The sequence below is a fragment of the Stegodyphus dumicola genome, chromosome 8 (genome assembly GCF_044657685.1).
Source record: "Stegodyphus dumicola isolate Sdum_Otavi_A_Nest chromosome 8, ASM4465768v1".
In the NCBI taxonomy this organism is placed as follows: Eukaryota; Metazoa; Arthropoda; class Arachnida; order Araneae; family Eresidae; genus Stegodyphus; species Stegodyphus dumicola.
The window spans coordinates 98380076-98403158 of NC_140775.1; the positions used below are offsets into that span (position 1 = coordinate 98380076).

Genomic DNA, 23083 nt, shown 5'->3' on the forward strand with positions numbered 1-23083 from the left:
AGCACTATATATTTATTCACAAAGTTTTAGAATCAAATATTGTTAGTTTAAGTGTTGATGCCATTACACATTCATTCCGAATAACGAGGTAAGGAAGTGTAACACAAAGACTAAAGAGAAAAGTTTTCGGATATCACTTATCACTAGCATAAACTATTTTTCAATAAATTAAATATTTATATTACAAGGTATCAGTTCACGAGTCCTGTATCTTTCAAATTACAATTGATTCCTAAAAGCCGTCATTCATCTGCTGGGGGTTCATCCAGAGGTAGTTTAATGAGTCTAATAGGTGGTAGCCAAGATGGCCATTCACGAGTAGCTTCTGGTGATGGCATTGGTGGCATAGGTGGCATGGGCGGCAAAGGAGGCTTAACAATTGGAGGCTGATGCCAATGAAATGAGTTTGGTTCGTCTTCGTGGTCGAAGAATGGATAGAAGTATCTGTAACTGGATCCCATTTCTTCGTCATTCATGCTATAGCCCCACCAGGGCTCATGATTTATCACCATTTCGTAACCACTTTCCACGCTATCAATAACTGCTGCAGCACTGCTGTGTCCCAAAAGTAGCATCACCAAGATCTAAAAAAAATTCATTTAAGAAAAAAAATATTGGACAATATTCATAACTCTCTACAAACTACTTCACTAATATCTAAGAAATCAAACTGTTAAGATTTGTTTTATTGTTTAAGGACTGATTTACTTAGATGCAATCTACATTCATAAAGATTTAATGCAAAGTGGTTACATTATTATTCATATTTCTTTTATTTTTTCCTCTGATATATGAGGAAAAGATAGACGTTACCAAAATTTTTAATACGAAAGTAAAAATTTTAAGTCTAGAAAATATATGTAATGAAGGATTTTAAAAATAATTTTTTAATTCGGTCAGTGAAGTAAAATCGACTTTTGAAAATTATTCCAAGTTAATCAGTGTTAATAAATATAAGATGAATTATATCAGTGCAAATTAAGAATAAATGTGCCTTCATACTAGTTATCTGAATATGTCTTAATTCATTCCCTTATATCACTTCTTTCTTCATGTAGTGAAAATCTAACAACCAATAACGTTTCCTTAATTACGAGTAAATCCTTAAGTGGGGGAGATGACACGTTTCACGTTGCAATCACCTGATATCGAAATTATGTGAGAATGGGATAAGTTTTTTAATAATTCCTTTATCAATGAAAACTTAATTTTCGAATGTAATGAATTTCATTCAATAAAAATGTTTGGTTTTCATTTCCTTACTTCTGTTCTGATCTGGATAATATCTCTCGACTAGGATAACTTATTCTAGCAAGAAAGGAAAAAGTATGTTCGTAGTCTTTTAAGCTATATTTCCAACGTAACCTACTCGTAATTTCCAATATAAAATCATTTTCAATATGCTTTCAGTATTAACTAATCTCGAATATTAAAAAATTTTCACTTCATATTCAGAAAATTCTAAAGTAACTAGCATCATTGTTGATACAGGGTCCTATAAATCAGGTGGTTCTGATTAAGCTTATGAACCGAATTATTTAAGCATACTTGAAAAAGTATAAAATATATATATAGATTTATATATATATATATATATATTAAAATAAAACCGTTTTTGCTTCTGAAATTTATAGATACAGATTTTTATACTCGATCTTTTTTCAGATCTGCAGACATAGGTCAAGTGACAATTTATATAAACTTAATAATAAACTAATTCATGATTTATTTAAAATTAATTGAGATCCCTTTTATTTTAAATACTGAACAATCTATTAGTTTTAATTGTTAGAAATGCCATTTTCGCTGAAATATTTTATTTTTCTATAGATCCTATGCATAATAGATATGCATATAGATCACATACAGATTTTTGACGTCATCTTCAAAATATACATTTTCGACTTACCTGATTGTTTCATCTCTCCCTTAAACCGATGTAATGTTTGATGATATAATATTTGTAAAAGTTTCTAAAATTTTCAAATCTAAAACAGTTTAAGCTACATTAAATTATTTACTTATTTTTCATTTTTTACCAACAATATACGTCGTCTTCAATTAAAAATTATCAAGATTTGAGTTTTACTTGGCACTCGAAACAAGCATCACTTTATAACTGATGCACAATCAAGGCCAGTAGGAATTTTTCCTTCTTTTACTTTAAGTAAAGCTAAATGCAGTATTTCCATCTGATTTGATATGTAATCAAAAAAAGAGAACACTTTACATAACAAGTGGTGATTTTAAATGTGGAGAAAGGAAAATACAACAGAACTAAAATAGAATACTATGTTGCCTTGAATTCCAAATACTGACTTTTTCATAAGTCTTTCAAACCTCGGATCCTTCATATAAGAACATACATGAACATATATGAAAAGTTTTTGATTGAAATAAAATTTGAAAGCTACATTTAAAGAAAAACAAATTTAAGAATGCTGTTTCCAAAAATAATGTTTCTAATTACATTTAATTTGATTAATTTTAACTGCAGAACATTAAGTGTTTATAATATATTTAAAATAAATACTTTGAAACCGATAACATAATTTAATTTTCTTCTATATTATTTCTATAGTGTCAACAAAATATAAATTCATTTTGATCTGCAAGTAAATGCCCACGATATTTAGGTATCACAAAACAATGCTCCTCACTTTCTGGAATTACAGCTGAAAAGTGACTACGATGCTTTCCAGTATCAATCCGAAGTAAAGAAATAGCTGTTTTTGAATTTGCTGTTTGCTCTAGCCTAGTCATCATGAGCGGTGCAAGAGAGTAACAAGCGAACTTTTTGGTAATGTGCAGCATGCCGCGCAGATTAGTGATTCTGACTGCCATACCGAAGAGCCCGGGTTTGGTTCGGAAGAGGAAGGGAAGGAATGTCCCGGAGAAGGAATGTCCGGTAAATTGCCTGTCCTTTCTTAGGAGGCAAGTGTGGCCTACTTATTGGATGCCTTCATAACAAAGTGACCTCCGCTTCTGGCCTTAGTTAGTGGCTAACGTCTATAATATTTAATACCCGCCATTGGAAAAAAATATTACACAAGTCTTACAACACTGACATATTTTAAGGCGTCCAGAGAGAAAAGTGGTTAGTGTTTCTGACTGCTGTTTTTAAGGGTCCGTGTTCGAATCTCAGAGAATGCATCGATGTAATCTGTCCGACCCTCTATAGGAGGCGACGGTGGCCCACCCATTAAATGCCTCCGTAATAAAGGCACTTCCGTTTACGGCTTTAATAATGGTTTCTCACTTTTAATATAAAAATATATTTTATTTTACACTCAGAAACGAGATTCGTACTGGAAGCATTATATAGCATTATTTCTTCTCCCGATCTCATTCGCCAAAAGAGACTCTGAGGCGAGAGAGAAGTTGTGACATAAAACATAACACCTGATGTGCGCCTCTTGTGTTGATTGGCTGATGCGGCGCATCTCTCGCTCGCATGAATGAAGTGCTACAGAGTACAAGTTTTGGAATATATCGTAATATATTTTCTTACGAAAGCCTATACAGAGCTTCAAGTAACGTATTAATTCCGTTTTATGAGTTTTTAAATCTAATTTATTTATCCTGTTGATATGCTAGTCTTAAATATTAAAACTGAAATTTTAATACAGTTTTTCATTAAAACCTGACATGATATAAAGTATCATTGCCGATTTTCCACTTTTCCGTAAAATCTGATCAACTATTTATATGAATGTAGAAAGCGTGAATACCGAAAATGGAAAGTTTTGAAGGTTTTATAAAAGAGTTATAGTAGACAAAAAAAAAAAAAAAAGAAAAAAGAAAAAAAAATTGTCATAATAATTGTCATACACTCATACACCTTCCTTAAGTAATATGTAGATAGGTTGGCGAGAGGTAAAAATGGTGGAATATGCATTCCAGAAATTGAATTTTTAGCACCGATTAGCATTAAAATGATGCATAGCATATTATTTGCTGAAGGCTTATAGAAACATAGGTCTCGGATATTTCCATGCAGTTCCTATTATAAATATCTGCTTAGAAATTTTCTGTTGAGAACTTTGGGTATATGACCCATTTTTTCTCAGAATCTAAAATGAATTTCGGGAAACGATAATAACTATTTAAAAATTTTTAGCCTCAGTTAATTCCACTTAAGTGTTGATGAATCAATTTTCGTTTCAGTGGTATTTTCCCAACAAAAATGAAAAGATGTTGTTTCGCAATATTTATTTACCTCCAGTTAGGCAGCGGAGACCATTAGGGATTTTATTTCGAAGCAAGAGAAGTAAAAGCTGTGCAGTGCCCTCGACGGGGTTCGAACTATGGATTTTTCGAGTGCCAGTCGGACTCCCGATTGCTAACCGAACTTGCTTCCAATTACATCACAAAGACAAGACGGAAAGAAGGGATAAATACCTTATAATTTGAAGTGGAATACTTTCAGTACTATTCTCATAGTTACACATCATCATATTTTTGAATTCATATTTCAAAATTCTTCTTTCTTCCTTGTACGAAGTAAAGGAAGTATTGCAATTGCGCAAAATTTCGAGTATCATATTTCAAGAGGTATATCCAATTTAAATCCATCTGGACCATTTTTTTTTTGCGTGTCGTCTATATGTATAAACAGAGTAAGGGACTCTTTTTTTCAAAACGGATTCTAAAATGGATTTAAAAGGGATTCAAAAGGGATTTTTTTTCGCGACGTCTGTACGTACATATGTACATATGTCTGTATCTCACATAACTCAAAAACGATTAGCCGTAGATGTTGAAATTTTTTATACGGAACAGGCATAACGTCTAGTTGTGGTATAACGTCTAGTCGTCACTCTTTCTAATTGCAATCCGCAGTACTAAGTGTATATATAAACAATATAATGAAATTAAAATAAATATAACTCCTATAAAGATATCTGAACAATTGAACGGAAGGTGAGATAAGCTAATTTTCCCCTGATGAGTCGGCATTATCTCACTGACTTTTCAGTTGTTCATTTTTCTAAAACTAACTAAAAACTGTTTATTCAATTTTTAAAAATTAACTCAAATTTTTACTCATTTTGAATGTAATTTTAATTAGTATTTGCTTTAACTGCTAGCTCTTGCTTGACAGGAGATTGCTTTTGCTTAACTTACTTAACTTCTTCATTATCTTTTAAGTTTAATTATTTTAATCGCTATCAATAATTTAAAAACTTAATTAAATTTTTCTGTTTTGAGCTTTATTGGAGTAGGTACGTAAGTTGCACTGTTAATCAAATTTAACATTTTGGCTAAATATGCACGATTTCACAGGAGTTATATTTATTTAAGTTTCGTTATATTGCTTATAAAATAAATCTATGCAGCCAAGACGCAAGATTCTAAAAATTGTCCTACTTTCCATTTTTTGGATTTTGCTAATATAAAATGTAAGAAAAAACTACGTAAACTAGCTTTATAATTTAAATTTAATAATAGCCTCTTAATTCCTCATTTTTAATTTGGTTATTTCCTCTTTATTTTAAAAATGATAATAACATTTCTGGACTTCGTCATTTCTAGATTAATCTAAGCCACGAAGCTTGCGTGACACTGATGACGTAGTTATTTCGGAACCTAAACTCTTGAAAACTGAAACCTTTCTAAACCAAAATCTTCCTCTTTAATGAGCTGCCATAGTAGTAAATGCTTACTTCGCTTATATCTATGTTGCTGCTTGGACGCCATTTTATTTCGCTGTGTTCTCTTCCTATCGCAATAGTGTTTCAAAATGTAAATATTCTGAAAAAAAGCACGACTAGAGTGCCAAGTGAACTGTGGCTATAAATGGGAATTTAAATAAAAATGGAATTAAAACTGCCTATATTGCCAAATTTCTTATTCATTGTGGATCGGCATTTCAACATTCTACGCAATCAGTAATCTTCCTCTTCAATATGTATCTACGTTCTACGCCTAAAAATACTGCTATGTTTTTTTCTCTTTTTATTATATATATATATATATATATATATATATATACTCACCCCCCTTCCCCAGCTTAAAAGTCATTATCCGGCCTTTATTTCCGCAATCGTTGGTCGTAGTGATATATTTCTAATAACAGATGTGTTTTGAATGACGAAAATAGTTCCTATATTTATATTTCTGAGAGTTACGAAAAAAAGGTTGTAAGAATTTTGACCCCCGTACTATAAAATTGACTGGGATATTTAATTTCAAAATTTGCAATTTTTGACTTTCTTGAGAGATTGATTAATTAAGTTAGAATAATTCGAGGATATAAGTTTAGATGAAGTTCAGCAAAAAATGTATACAATGTAATAGGCCGTACACAGTTTCTAATGATAAAGAAAGTCATGAAGTATACATCAGATTTTTTTAAATATGCACAATTAATTTTAAAATTTAGAAGGAACATTAAATCATTTTATCAATTATAAACTTTATGAACTAACTATACTTAATTAACAAATAAAGTTGAACTATTATATTCGCTTTTGTTGGCATTCATTGACAGAAAGTTAATCCTCTATAGCTCTTAATGCTTCAGTGAATCAAAAATATATTTGCTTTTCTTCCGTTCTTAATTACTTGCATATTCTGCTGAACATATAAAACTCTTTTAACAGTAAAACGTATGCTTTGTTTTACGAAAATTTACTCTTCATAATTGCCTTTAACCGCGGAAGTATTCGTCTTTAACCGTGAAACTGATTATTTAAATGCAGTTATAAGGTATTTCTCTCGCCTTCTTAATATGCCTTCGTAGTGTAGTGGTCAGCACACTCGACGCGTATTCCAGAGGTCTGTTGCTCGAGTCCCAGCGAAGGCGTTGCTCATTTTTCATTTCTCCTGTTTTAAAAAAACCTAATGTCTCTACATTGTGGCGTCCGAACTAAAAAGGTGGTGGATGATCTCCACCACCAGGATTTGGTAATTGGGTCCCCTAATCCCCAGTCGCCTTTTAAAAGGGAGAGTATATAAGGTATTTCTCCCGCCTTCTTAGCATGTCTTCGGAGTGTAGTGGTTAGCGCAATGGGCGCGTATTCGAGAGGTCCGTGGTTCGAGTCTTGGCAAAGGCGTTGCTCATTTTTCATTTCTCCTGCTTCGAAATAACCTAACGTCTCTACAAAGTTTCTAATGATAAAGAGTTCTTTCATTCATTCACCAAGTTATTAAAACGATTTTCACTTTTTATTAAAATTAAGATACTATAAAGAAAAGCACGTACTCTATTATCGTAACACATTGCTGACATGGCAGTGGCTACATCATAAAGAAACTCAGTTAGCAGAATCATAATTATTTTAAAATAGATTATACTGGCAAAACGAAATGAATAGAAATTAAAGTAATTTTGAAGTACGCTACCTGCAAAAATCGGAATCTCAAGCATCCTCTTCTAGTAGCTATAGCAGCTGTTCTAATACTGGTTTCAGCAGAACGGACTTTGAACGACATTTTGGGCTATTGCATAAGATGCGGTCGTCAGTTCTTCGCCAGATTTTACCTATCATAATAATTGCAGTAAGGGATCCGGAAAATTTGTCTGCTGAATACTCTGTATGTTGGAGAAATGTAGGACAGGGACAGCAACGTGCAGTTTCACACTGCCCTGCTGAAAAAGGGGGCGATGGAAACCTCGAAGATATTACACATAAATTGGCATTAAAAGCTTAGTAATGTAACGGTAGCTAGTGAAAGTAAAGGATATGCGGACTAGAGGTGAATAGGATTATTCAGTGATACCCCATGCCATCAGTCTAAATGCTGGGGCTGGGTCAGTAGGACGACGAGGAATGCGAGCTTCAACATTCGTTGTCCTAGATGCCTCCACAAACGGATACGACCATCAAGTAAGCTAAAGTTAGGTTCGCCAGGGCAGACGGAGTCACTCCAGTGGTTCGTCGATGAATACACTTCTTTAAGTGCTGATTCTTGTACTGTAGCGTAAAGCTGAAGGAATAGTTACTTTTTTGACAATTTGTGGCATTGCACACGTCGTCGCACCCTGTTTGGGGATGCTTAATATTGAGAAAAATACCCAATTTCTTTACCATGGTATGTGACGTGTCTGTAGATTCGCAACAGTGATGCGGGCAGGATGTCTGCCGACTAGGGTATTGATGAATGGGGACCTTGAGACTAAACGTGTAGCTCTGAACTTATCGATTGCAAATGGTCAAAATATTCTTTGGAGCTCAATCAAAGGCTAGTAGAAATACACTTGGTTTATTGTTAACAACTTGCACAGCATAATAATCTTCAGTACTGATATGATTCTTGCTCGGTGGGTATTTAAGGATGTGGTAGAATAAACTATCTTTTTGTACACGAAACATAATACTTTCTTCAGAAACAATGAATAAATGCGAATTCCGAAAGAAAAATCAACATTTTACTCTCCTTTTTATATTGATTCGAGATATCATCACTCTTGTGGGTAATGTGCAAGTGCCGTATGCACATTCCTATGTATTCTAACTCTCATGCTTATTTAAGATTTGTTGTGCACTTCTCTCACTGTACCATCAATTTTAATGACCAGTAGTGTGAATATATTTAGGGTCATAACAATTATGCTTAGAGGATTTCTATGAAAGCAGTTTCCATCTAAAGATAAATTATACCTTATTTTAAACTTTCCTTCGATTGTTTTCTTGCATGTATATTATTTTAAATTATTTTCTTTTTTGCTACTTACTTTTTATTTATAAAGTACGTGATTATTTTATGAAACACCTTCCTTCCAAATCAAAATTCTTTTAGAACTATAACATTTCTAGTCAAAATAATTTATTACGCATTGTTTAAATGCGGTCAGATTTAACTTTGCATATCAAATAAAGTTCTTATCGGAGTACTAATAAATGCTATAATAATTCTGTCTTCCTTGTTTATTATTGTTCATCGTTTTGCAATATAATTAAATTTTTTTTGCATCCAAAGAGAATTGGAACTTTTTACTGTTAAAATCATTCAAAATATTTTTTCTATTGGAAAATTAGTTTTGTATACAAGCTTCATTTCTTAAAATTTTCCTGTCGCAATTATTTACATTCTTTTATGGAATGAGGGCGTGGAATTGTCAACACATTAATTGAAGTTCTGATTAGAGTTTTATAGCAACAGCATTTCTTGCTTAATTGCTGCTTGTAGTAATGGAAGAACATGCAACATATCGAAAATACATGCGAACTCATATTTTATTTTTAAATTAATTGTGATATATATTTATATGTGTGTGTTATATTTTATTAACACATTTCATACATTATATTTATGAATATCTTAATCTGATCAAAAATTCGTCCATAAAAGCTTACTAGAAAGTGATTTGTTGAAAATTAATCTTTCGGTATAACAAGAAAATAATGTATACATATTTATTTCTAAACGATTATTACATTTATACTATATAATAAGCAATAGATAAATTAAAAAGTATTTATTTAATATTAAATAAAATGCATCTATAAAGTTTCAGGAATAATTTTTTAGCAGATGCTTGTACATCCATCTCAAAGAATAATTGACTGCATTTATTACTAGAATGTCTAAATTTGGTTTTCCAAAAAATATCGTATGCTAAGTGACAGAATTTTCGGTGTTGATGTAGTGTGCGAGCTACCGTGTTTAGTTGCTTATTTCTTAGGAAGCCACCAAAATGTTATTTTTACATATGAAAATGCATAAAATAATTAAGAACACCGAAATGAAAACGATTCAGTTAATTCATTCAGTAACCTATTAAATTTTTGTTTCTATTAAATATAACGGTCTTCCAACTTTACAAAACAAGAGCTGCATTGGCCGCTTTTATACAAAAGGGCCGTTTTACGAGTCGTTCAGCCGTATACGCTGCGAATGTCGCGCACCATGGCCATAAAATAGTCATAACTTTTATTAATGGATTTCCAGTATGTTTCTGCGAGATAATGTATGAGTATTTGCGATGTGGTATTCCGAACGTTGCATAGAAGCTTTAACTTCAGAATCTCCCAACACAATTCAGTTGTGTAAATATTATTATAATCTGCAAAATTAAAAAAATTTAGTTGTTCACAGTTCGATGATAATAGAAATCGTAGGATCGTAGGACTGTTAGACGACAGACTAAACAACATTACTAATTTTCAATGCAGTAAATTTGCTTAGATCCAGTGAACATCTATTGTCATGATTTTCGTAACTTAGCAAAACATTTTACTGTTAAGTGGAAAGTAATTCTGAGTTTTTCAATTAAATTGTGACTGGAAATAAAATTTGGTGTTTTGCTTATGATCCTAAGACAAAAAGGTGTTCATCTGTTTCCGCTGGTAAAGGCTCATTACGACCAAAGAAATTTCTGTTTCAGAATTCGTGAGTAACGTTCAAGGTGTTGACCATTTTTTATTGAAAATGGATAATTGACGAAGAATATGTTCCTGACTAATAGACGATGAACTCTATAAAGACAGATCTTAAAGAAACTCCATCGCGTTAGGCCTGAAAAAACTTTTATTGAATAACAGAACTTCTGTTGCTCGACAATGCACTATCACACAATTCTATTCTCGTCAAGAAGTTTGTGGCAAAAAAGTCTTTTACGATTCTCAGCAATCACTCTTGTGCACCAGATTTAACCCACCTGAAGGCCCTTTCACTTCTGCAAAGGAAAATCTCACTTCAAATGTCCTTATTTTAATAATACTTAAGATATTCAGGAAACTGGAGACTTCACATTCCAAAAAATGAGTTGTATTAAGTAATCAAGCCGCTATTCACACATGCCAAGCATTGCGCAGACTTACAAGAATCACCAGAAAAATTCTGCGGGTATTTTTTTCCGTTTTTTTCCTTTTTTCTTCAGTTACTTTGTTATTACTGATAAGAATCAAAGTGGATGTTTAAATACGGTATTTTATGCTCATGTTACAACATTCTATCATGTGTTGTAACATAATTTCAGTTTCCTTGCAGTGCTAAGAATGAAGAGCGCAAAAGTTCATTTTCGTTATATTATATTCTTTTATTTTTAAAAAGAAAAAAATGCTAGTCAACTACTCATAAAACTTGCGCCTTATATGAATAAGATGCTGTTCTTGATGACACAGTTCCGAAGGTGATTTGAAAAGTTTAAGCGTAAAAGTTTAAACTCGAAGATGATACCTGCTTTGGATGACATGTAGACAAGGACCTATTAAAAAAGCTATCGCTGAAACTTCAGGGACCTATCAGACAGACTCTAGATTAAAAAAAGTACAGTATTATTATTTGAAGAAGACTGTGTGTATAAGCTGCTACAATGTATGGTTAACCATACTTTAACAGAGCAGAATACGTTTGCTTGAATTTTGGCCTGTGATTCTTGACTGAGAAAAAAAAAAAAGGGGGGGGGAGATTTTTTTTCTAAAAGGACTCACTATTGGAGATGGGAAGTGGATGCTATATAATAGTGCAAATAGAAAATGATCATGGGTTAAGCTAAACCAAACTTTTATAAATTATATCGAGAGGGAGCTACATACCAAAAATGTAATACTTTGTCTAAGATGAAACTCTGAAGAATTGTATGCTATGAATCGTTGCCACCAAATCACACGACAAATTCAGAAAAATACTGATTCCAAATGGCAATATTACAAGCAAAAAAATCGAAGACAAAAGACTTATTGAGTACGGGGCTTCCCTCCTCGGATTTTCATTTCTTCATGTCAATTCAAAAGTCTCTGAACGCTCTGCAGTTCATTTCTTTGGATATTGTCGAACAACGCTTCGATAACGTCTTTATGAATAAACCTACTGACTTTTATAAAGAATTTTCCAGCTACCGGAAAGATATAAAAAAGTCGTAGATGCTTCATAGTAATCGCTTCGTAGAGTCACAGTAATCGTTTTATGGGACTCAAATGAAATTTTCTTATCCCTTTGTACTCTTTCATTTGTATTGTTCATAAAAAGATGCATAACTTTCCAGATGACTTGTGCATTACAGGCTAAAAAGTAAGAATATATTTCTTTCGGTTTTCGATTTCGTATGATCTCAATACTAAAACTTTGCAAACACAGTGTGTAGAATCATTAGAATTTTTTTTTTTTTTTTTTGTAGCAAGAGTGATGAAAAATGAGTAACGGAATCAGGGAATCTAATCCCGGACCTCTGGAATACGAGCCCAGAGTACAGACCACTACATACTAGGAAGGTGGGAAAAATACCTTAGATACTCCCCCTTTTAAAGGGCGATTGGTGTTTTTAGAGGGACCCAATCCTGGGTGTGGGGAATCATCATCCGCCAGCCTTTTAGTTCTGGCACCACTTGTAGAGACATTCGGGATTTTTTGAAGAAGGCAAGATGAAAAACGAGCAACGCTTTCGCCGGGAATCGAACCACGGACCTCTGGAATATGCATCCAGCGTGCAGACCACGACTCTACGAAGGTATGCTAGGCAGGCGGGAGAAATACCTTATAAATGTATTTAACGAAACCCTGATAAAAAATCAAATCTGAGAACTAAGAAATTTTACAAGATTTAAAAATTGTTATTATTGCTTAAACAAATATCGATATCATTAAAATATCTCTAATTCATTGATGGGATATAAGCACGTAACAAACAGATGAGCCAGAGAAAATGCTCGATGATCATAAAAAGCAGCAAATCATGTTAAGATATTAATACAGAGCTGTGTTTACTTTTAGAATTACAGTAATAGAAGAATAGGATTCGTTAGAAGAAAAATTATTCAAATTTTTCAGAACCCCTAAAATCCTCTCTTAAAATTTGAAGCCATAAAAATGTTTGTGTATCATTAAAAAAAAAAAAAAAAAAAAAGATGTAAAAACGATATTATTCGAAAAATTTGCGTTAGAAATATTAGGAATAATATTATTATTATCTCCATTTCTTTCGTAAATTTAAATTATACGACTCAATAAACAAAATAAAAGTTTCTAACTTCTATTAATACAAGGACCATAATTTGCAGTAAAAATCACATTATTTAATTTCAAAATAAAATTGAGGACACCGGCAACAAGAATCTTATTGTATCGTGTGTACGTGTTCGTAGTACACGGTTAGATGACAGGTTGATAGAATTTACTATCAAAAGAAACGAAATACATCAGGAAAGAAAAATCATATATCAAATCAAAAGAAAGACATCAGAGAGAAATCAAAAGAAACACATCAGAGAGAAATCAAAAGAAACACATCAGAGAGAAATCAAAAGAAACACATCAAAGAGAAATCAAAAGAAACACATCAGAGAGAAATCAAAAGAAACACATCAGAGAGAAATCAAACGGAACAAATCAGAAAGAAATCAAAAGAAACACATCAGAGAAAAGACACATCAAATCATCAAAGAAACAAACAAAAAGAAAGAAGCAGAAGAAACACATCAGAGTTCTGGAACTTTCCGCAGAAATAATAGTACAGGTGCTCACAGTGTCAAAGAATACGGTCAACGTTAAACACAACGAAATAAAAAGCGCAGCTAAGAACCGAAGCTAAAACCGGAGATAGTATTCGGAACTCACTCTGAGCTAACAGCTAACAACAGCAACCGAGAGCAGATGCTCCCTACGGCCTTATATACTTTTCAACCGCCCACCGAGATATTTCTAGTACGTTCTGCTTTTCGAAATGATTGGAAGGCAATATGAGGGTCGAATTACGGTTACAGCTAACATAGGGATCAATTACATTTATTCAATTACAATAACTATTACAGTAATACGGAGACCGTACCAAAATGTAGCCAAATGCTCGCTAAGTCTGGCGATTTTTTTGGATTTCTCGCCAAATTAGTCGCCAAAACCGTTGCTATCTTAGCGATACCTCTCTAAATTACCGAGATACTCATTTATTTAATGTTAAATAGACTTGTTCCCCTATATTCTTACTTTTCCGGCATAGCTTGTCTATCTCGATTTTTCATGTTACATTACAGAGAAAATACAACAGTTTCACATAAAATTGCACTAAAATCATCTAGTGTACAAAATTCATAACATTATCTTCGAAGGAGACTTTTTAGCTTGAAAAGTAAACATTGCATTGATTTTTTTCTATGTGCTGCTTAACGCCAAAATAAAGTAAATTCATTTACTCCATAAAGGATCGAATATATTCATAACTAATGCAGTTAATTATGCTTGCTAATGCAAGCTCGTTATTTATCTAACTCATTATTTAGATGAAGATTTATATTATAAATATTATAAGTAATGTTATTACTTTAATATACTTCTAATTTCTCAATTTCATAGAGAATAGATTCTCATACAGAATGTAGAGGAAACAATAAAAACTATTTATTTAAAAAACGTTTAAGCTTCAAGAACTGAAGAGTGAATTTAAGTATTCTGGCAAGAAAATAACAACAAATTAATTTAACGGAATTAAAATTCATTCATTAATTAAAACCAATAAAGTTATTCTCTAATTAACTTCTAAGCAGGAGAATTTGTAAGATTGTCCTTTTTCTTTCGTAATCACTATTCAAAATAGTAAATCAAAACTCCATACTCACCTGTTACATGAAATCTTAAGGTCTCTTATACTGCATTCTCAATTCATAAGCAAAACTGAGGCTTTTGTTTCTTCAATTATTAATTAAACTTAGAATCGGAATAATTTGTCTCAATAAATGGTATCAGGATTTTTGGTAATATAAAACGGTATCTTTGACATACTAAACAACCATCCTTATAATTAAAAATCTTAATATATTGATCTCTATGGAAATTAAAGTTAACGTTAATTTTATAATCATGGTAGGTAAAATAATAATTTGCCGTGTAGTCAGTTAACCGATTCGGAAAATCGTAAGTTGAAATTAAACACCAGAACAATAAAAAATACGACATTCCTAAGTACTATTTCGACACTGGATAGTATTCAGTCACATTTTAGAGATTCTCGATTGGCAAGAAATGTGGGAAGTAGGAAGGCTTCAGAACAAACCTACTTCAGCCAATCTTTGAGAAACTGTTTGCACCAATATTCATATATCTTCCAATTAAGATACAATAACACGCCGAACAAATATTAATTTAGAAGTCAAACAACAAAAAGTAGTGTTATATTTTCAAATTTTCACAGGTGTAGTTTCGATGATTTTACCGAACCATCATCCTCAGCTGCAAAAGCATAAATGAACGAGATAAGATATAATAATTAGATAAGATAAGATAAGAAAAGAATTCCAAGGGTATTTACAGGATTCCTTGCCAGTGGTTTAATTTACATTGGCCAAACTAAGAGAGCCTTAAATTTTGCGTGAAGGAACATGAGGCATATGTTAGAAAAAAAGGAAACACAGAAGTCTTCTGTTGCCCAGCATTGTTGGTCCGAAAATCATGCTTTCAATTTTTATGCTGCCAAAATTATTCAAAAAACATCTTCCATTGGTGAACTGGATTTTCTAGAGGCATTTCACATTCAAAAAAATCTCTTTGTTCTAGTTAACGACCCTAATTCCAATCCATCTTTGCCTTCAGCCTTTAAAGAAATTATGTTTTAGTTCCGGTTTCATCAACAGATGGTGCCATTAGCTTATCTCCTGTCCAAGCTTTCTTATCTTATTTTATCTAATCATTATATCTTATCTCGTTCATTTGCGCTTTTGCAGCTGAGAATGATGGTTCGGTAAAATCATCGAAACTGTGACAGTGAAAAAAAGACCTGTGAAAATTTTAAAATATAACGCTGATTTTTGTTGTTTGACTTCTAAATTAATCTTTCAATTACTCAGCAGAATTTATCGTCTTCAGATTGTAAGCTGCAGTTCCATAATATCGGAGGCGTCGATTTAGGCAAAGTGGCATTCCATTGATGCGTTACTCTTAGTCTAACTTTCTTTTAACCATTTTTTAAAATTTTGTACAATGCTGAATTTTTGCCACAGTGCTAAAAACTAACTAAATGTTTCGGTGGCCTATGATTAAACGTCTAAAAAATTTATTAAAAATCGATAAGTACCCTTTGCGCTTTCTTAATGCCAATCTTATCCCTTTATCTCTATCCCGACCTTCAAACCAGCAGAAAGTAACAATTTCCGTATCCCCCAGAGTCTCAAAAGTTAGCTTATATGGAAATATCGCATCCTATCTTCCGGGATCTCTTAGTACAAAAGATTAGCATATACATTTAGCGAACTATCTGTGGTTCGAAGCTTGCTCCTCTTTCATTATGTTTTCGAGTAAGTTATTCATTTTAAACAGTAAGGATTTTCGTAACTTATTCTTAATACCATAACTGGAAGTTTGCATATGTTGAGACAAAATTTTCACAAGATTACATTTTCTCAATGGAGTAAAATAAATATGATATTTCTTTCTAGTAACTGATTTTTTAAAGATTATCTCCATTTTGTTTCAGCAAGGAGCTTTCAAAATTTAAACAAATAGTATCTTCGGCTTCTATAATGTTTATTAAATCGCAAAGATCTTTCCGTATCTAAAGGCCTTCTTTTTCAGCAGCTGTGTTGACTCTGCCTGCTTCGTAACTATTAACAACTGTTTAGTTAATCTCATTTCATGTTGTCTCAAAGGAGTTTTACAGAACTATAACCAACAGTTTAACAGAATCACAAACTCAGATATAAATGAGAAATGAAACTTTATTGATAATCAATTCTGCTCCAAACAGAAAAGAAGTTGCAAATTTTCAAACTATTGACAGATAGAGCAATTAATAACATGCTGCGATAAGTAGAAAGAGTTAGTTCATTCCTTTGTTCGACTCCTCGCCGACGCGACCCTAAGGGGGGAGGGAACTTAACCGGCAGTGATCTGACGTCACTGTGATGCCATCTTTTCTGGTTTCCCGCGTTTAAAACTGCAATTTCATTCACCTGCGAGACGATTTTCTAGAGGTTACATTTCCCAAATTAATTATAATCATATATATTTGTTTTCTAATAATTTAAATATTTAAAATAATTTAGATATACATAATTTCAATTTTTATTTTAAATTCTATGTTGTAAAGTATCGTTTATGTAATATGGCTTTTTGCGCTGTAATAAAGTGCCGTAGCCCTTACAGAAGTACGAAAGGATGAGATATTTTATTTCAAGGGACCAAAGGACCCAAATGAGAATTTGCTTTTCACGAAAGAATGGACACACAAATGTCAAAGACAAGATTCTATTAATGTGAAGAACGGAAAAGTTTGGAGCGAACATTTTCTATGCAGTGTTTATGAAGATGATAATGAAAAATCGCTTATTTAGATAGCCACAAAAAGAAACTGTTGAAATGGAATGCTGTTTCGAAAGTAAATTATGATAAATCGAAATAAATATAAATCGATAATAAATCGAAATTGATGATGACAATAATAAATCAAATGTTAATGATTTTGAAACTAAACTCACAAATGAAAATGCAGATATTCCTGAATGCCCTAAGGATAAACAAGAATGCATTGATAATTTGAAGAACAAAATAATATCCTTGGAAATTATTAACTATTGAAATATTAAATATTAAACTATTGAAAAATAGAGAAAAGAAAAATTTTAGAATGTTTGTTCAGCGGCAGAGAAGGTGGACGACATCTATAAAGAAATTGGTATTAGAAATTAAAATCTCAAATAGCGAAATTTCGGGGGGGGTAAGCCCAAATCGGAGAATTTGTAAAACTTCTAAAGCCTATTTTTATAAAGACGCAGATTAATGCATTGCTGAAAAAGAAGAAAAAAAATCAGATGGACTAGTGAAACTATTTCACATTGCATTTTCATAAGAGTCATCTTTTAGCTTTTTATTGTCATCTTTTAGCTATGATTTTTGGAAAGAAAAAATTGGAATTCCTTTACCTAGTAGTAGCAAATTAAAAAAATGATGCGCTAAATTTTAGTGTAGTCCAAGAATTCAAAGTGATGTTCTTACTCTAAAGAAGGAAAAAGGCGAATATTTGAATTCTGTAGAAAAATTAAACTGCGTTCTCAGTTTCGACGAAATGTATATAGATTGAAAACTTTGCTATGACTCTAGAGTGGGCCAAGTTCTCCGTTCTTTTCAAAATGTGCAGTTTGTTTTAATCAAAGGTCTCCTTTCGCGCTCTGCCTCAAAGTATAGAGAAACCACGTTTTAGATAAAGTATTTGTTTTAGAAGATGGAACTGTTTTAGATTTTGATATTATTAAAGAGGTTTTAAATAGAGGTTCGGAAGAATTCAAATTGTATCGCAAACTAAAACCGAATAATTTAATGATCAAGGGAAACGAGAGACCAAAAAGTCGCTCCAGCGAAAACATTATTTTCAAGAACTACCGCAAAAGGTATACTCAACCTCACAGGAAATCAAAAAGCATCTGACTTCTATGAGTTAATCGATAATACCTTCGGTATTACGAATAGTACCAAAATAGTAGTACCAACAAGAATAACAAGTGCTTAACAAAATAATTTTGTTAAGTACTTGCTAAAGTTATTTTTATTGTATCCTTTGTAACTAATTATTGATTCGATTTTGCGCTAGATTAGCATTCTAGATAAAATATAATAGTATAAAACATCAAAGTAATTGGCATAAAATGACCTGCCTCCTTTACTCACAGTTTTGAAAAATTTAATAACTGTCTTAGGTACTGTGAGTAAAGCTATTTTGTCAAAATTAAGGTAACAATCTTACATTTATTTAATTGTAATATAGATGTAAGTATAAATTACAAAATTATTTTTAAAATATCTGTTATTATATTGAATCGGAAGAGAAATATGCTAATGTAAAATTTACAATTAGGCAAAAAAATCAAACGTAGATTAGCAGAAATTTTGTCATATATGTCATATATGTTTAAAACTATGTCAATGTATAGTAGTTTTTGAGTAAATTTAAATACCTGCTATTATAGTTATCTTAGAAGCAGTATAAAAATTCTCTCAGTTAGCATGCAGATAAAGAAATGATTATAAATAAACGTGCATTAAATAAAAAAACCTGCAAATAACAATAAAAAAATACCATGGAACTTTATGTTAAAAGAGTAACGCATTTTATCTATTATTTTAAAATTGAGTAAGCATTATTAAATTTTTTAATGGTTCAACGTAAAATAACAATTGTCTCTTCCAAATCATAGCTATCTTTCACACACAGCTCATTTTAAACGCTAGTTCAAAAACGCTAATTTCTAAGCTGTGAATTGCATCTCCGCGCTCAGTGTTATCATAACAACGTCATCACTTCTCACTTTCTGCTTCAGGGGGAAAAGCTTTATGAGCTAGACCTTCTCTTCTAAGTCCTGAATAACATGTAAATACAAATCCCTTCCAAGATCAGAAGTCTATCTATTTTAACATTCGCTCTAATTTATATTTCAATTTCTGTTTCTATGTATTTTGTTGGAAGGGAATAAATCATTTTAAAACCCAAACTATACTGTATTCAGTTATGGAATAGAACTCAGATTTTGCTCAGAACAAGAACAACTCTATTTGCAATAAAATTTTCAATCAAATCAAAAATCTATCATTTTTTTTTTTTTAAAATACAGCATTGTTTATACAATAGTTCTGTTTCAAATAACGGTACCTAAGACAGAAAAATCTATAAATTAAAATGGTAACTGCTAGGAAAGTAAGTAAAAGTTTACAATATTTGTAATTATCAATAAATCAACGTTCTGAGATAGGTAGAATTTTAGCATATCAGAAGTGTAACTTTTTTAGACTGTGAGAAGTGTAACTTTTTTAGTTTATAGTATTTACTTGCGTTGTGTGTGCAGGGTATTTTTTCTCACAGCATTTACGTCTGTTACATGCGAGAAAACAAATCATTAGTTTTGAATCAAACTTATCAAAATAATGATTAAATGTTACGATCAGTAGAACCAGTAAGAAAACTAGAAGTCAAATTAAAATCCTCTTACATTATTTAATTTTCATAAGCTGTAAAAAATCCTAGGTTAGAACCAAAAATAAAGTGTTTAAATATTTTCCAGTCATTCTTACAAATATTTAAAGTAAAAACAACTAAAATAAGTCTATTGCTTCATACTTTAAGGCTCTTCCTTTTATATCAGTATTTTGCCTATCGTTTTCATTTTTAGATGAGGAATTTTAGGCATTTTTGAAGTCGCATTTGAAAAACGAATAAAAATATCATATTAGCTATATCAGAAAGTTTCTTTTTCTTTTCTGATGAGTTTGTTTGGTTTTGGTTTTATTAGATTATGGCAAAGCACTCCAGGGCTATCTGCCTTAAGGGAGGGATGCCTTCGTGGAGAACTTTCTAAGGGAAACTCGCTCGTATACACGTTACACATGGGGAAAACCACGAAAATGCCCATGCAGCCAGCCCGTTCGCGGGATTCAAACCGAACTACCAGTGTTCAGTGACGTTACCGCTCGGCCGCTGGTAGGCCTTCTTTTCCGATGAGAAAATTTATCTAATGCATAATATTAAATGCACAAATTCATGATCAAATTATTGCTTTTGTTTTAGATCAAACTATTGTTTTCTTGTTCATTAATAAAACAAGTTTGAGATATTCTAAAAATAAACTGAACAATAGTTAAAATAAAAGGAAGTTTTATCACGAAATAAATTCCATGTTCTAGCTCTAATTTAAATATTTATGACTGACTAAAGTTTTCTGTGTATTACATGCAATTTGATTTCATCAAATGTGTTCCTTTTGCTTACGCTTATTATCAACAGCAAATCCCTTTAACACAGAAAAAGATCTCAAAATATTATGTAGGATACATACACTATTTCTTTAACAATGAAAATGGTGTATTTTGAGTCATCGGATTACAAATTCTAGTTTAAGGTACTCATTTCCATTTTATCTCGTAAATCATTTCATTTTCACCAAACTATTTTCCTAGTTACTCAAAAATAAATTATCTAAGGCTTTATATACATATTTGTAAATAATATATAATTTTTAAAATAAATATTCTAAAGCGTTTTGACAGAAGATCACATACTAACTGAATTCTGCTAGACAATAAAATGTTTCATATATGTATATATATATGTATATAAATGAAAAAATAGATATTTAAATTTTTTATAAACTGTATTTATTTATTTAACTAACGAAATTAATTAACAGTACTTAAATTACACGAAATATAATTAATAGTAATTAAATAACACGAAATGTAATTAATAGTATTAAATTTCGGAATATTTGTCAATTTCATTAATTTAAAAACATTTCCCCATTTGATGAATGTTTCCAGATAAAGCAAAAATTTTGAGTATATATCTTAAAAATACAGAAGAATGTGAATACTTCTTAAGAAATAGTTCATATTTTGTGCTTATCTCTTACTGTGCTTCACTACATATGTAGTCAGAAACGTATCCCCTTCAGCAGAGGAGCCTTGTTTTCAAAATATATCTTCGCATTATCCACATCCAGCGTATTCCCGTTGTTATGGTAAAATCAAGCGAATTCATCAAAGCTGTTTAAAGAAACCGCACTGAAATGAAATTCCTTCAAGAAAAGAGACACATTCCTCACCTGTATTGCGAGCATGATGTCCAAGAAGAACTGAACCCTTCATCCATGTGGACAGTGGTATCTTGGACGCAGCGACACATTACAAGGAAAATAATATCTCATTCCAGTAAAAATTCTGCCCAATCCCTTGGCTTGGAAATAAAATCATCAGATACGGTTCTCCATCCAGACAATGGTATAATTTTCTCACTCTCCAACTTGCGGTAGTTTTGAGTCTAAAAGGAAAAGAATCATATGAAAAAGAGAAAAAAAAAAAAAAAAAAGAATAATTTCCCGTGGAACAATATACGAGCGGCAATACATAGTCAAAACACAGTGGATGCTGGTCCACGGTTGGGTGAGTCATGAAACTAGCGGAAGGGTCATTAATTATTATGAGGGTGACGTAATGACGCTTTTAAATTTTCCTAACTACTGTTTTATTTTATGTGGATGGCATGAGAATTTGCCGCAAGCAATATTTGCGATTTCTCAGGTCGCACAGCTTTGATGTACAAACATATAAATAAAAATAAGATTATTAGGCTAAACATTTACAGAATCATTGGTGTTAAATAAAAATTCTTATTTAGCGCTTTTTTTTCTCTCTGTATAGCACCAAAATGATAAGAGAAATTGGCAGCATTTAAAAATAAAATGTAAAGAAAAATGACTTTATAATAAATCAACTGCAGAAGTAATGGATAAACTTTTGCAATTTGCTTTCTTTTTCTCTCTTTCTTTCTAGCACAAAAAGTTGCAAAAAACTTAAACTAAAAAGCCTGATGTGACCAGCACATGTTTTCTTGGTTTACTTAAACAGCGAGCTTTAAGTCAACTAGCATTTCCCTTCCATCGTTTGTAAATAAAATCTAATTTGTTTTTAAAATTTATGGCTCACTGCTAATTATCAACGCTACTCATTTTCTATTATTCTTTTCTCCAATAACTGATAATGATAACTATATGCTCTCATGTACACATCTATTTTTATGCTTTGACTTGAAAGTATCGCATCAATGGTAGTCCAATCAATCCTTTAGTCATATAGCGCTTCGGATTCTCAAATCAATGACTTAGCAATTAAATTTTTTTTTAAAGTGGCATATGTTTAGAATATCCAATAGAGTATTAAATGTTGCCACACATCTCCTTTTCAGTCTTTTCTCGGTTTTTGATGTCAGTATTCAGATTTCTTCATAAGATTATCAGCTTTTTATTTTAACATTTTAACTTCATTTAACAAACTTAGCTTTCTTCGCATTTACGCCACGAAAAATTCAACAGCAGGATCACAAAATCTTTAAAATCAATATATCTTTAGAATTCCCAGTTCTCTGTTCACTGTTGCCAGACCTTTTTTTATATTCGCAACATTATTTATATGTGCTACATCATTTTTTTAAAAAATAATACATAGCGATAAAGTGATGCGACAAAAAAAAATGAGACGAAAGCAAAATTGAAGATTGAAACTGTTGCATTTAACTGCCTTATAACGAGACCTTGTCTTCATAATGAGCTTATTTTCACTGCATTTAACTTATTTCAAAAAACACATTTAATGCTTATAAATGTGATGCATTGTTTTCAATCTCATACCTATTTTATATAACACATTTATGAAGTTTTATCTGAATGAAGTC

At 31.7% G+C, this 23083-nt stretch overlaps 1 protein-coding gene across 2 annotated transcripts; it reads right to left on the reverse strand.

Moving 5' to 3' along the window:
- Window positions 1-139: 139 nt before the first annotated feature.
- On the reverse strand, window positions 140-21626 carry LOC118193850 (uncharacterized). Of its 2 annotated transcripts, none has more exons than XM_035365015.2 (2): window positions 21459-21626; window positions 140-584 (listed from the first exon to the last, which is right to left on the reverse strand). In XM_035365015.2, the coding sequence occupies exons 1-2, from the start codon at window positions 21471-21473 to the stop codon at window positions 243-245; spliced, it is 357 nt and encodes a 118-aa protein (XP_035220906.2). In that variant the 5' UTR covers window positions 21474-21626; the 3' UTR covers window positions 140-242. The 2 variants fall into 2 exon arrangements, with proteins under 2 accessions (XP_035220906.2, XP_035220907.2); XM_035365016.2 differs by lacking the exon at window positions 21459-21626 and adding an exon at window positions 21267-21417.
- Window positions 21627-23083: the final 1457 nt, after the last annotated feature.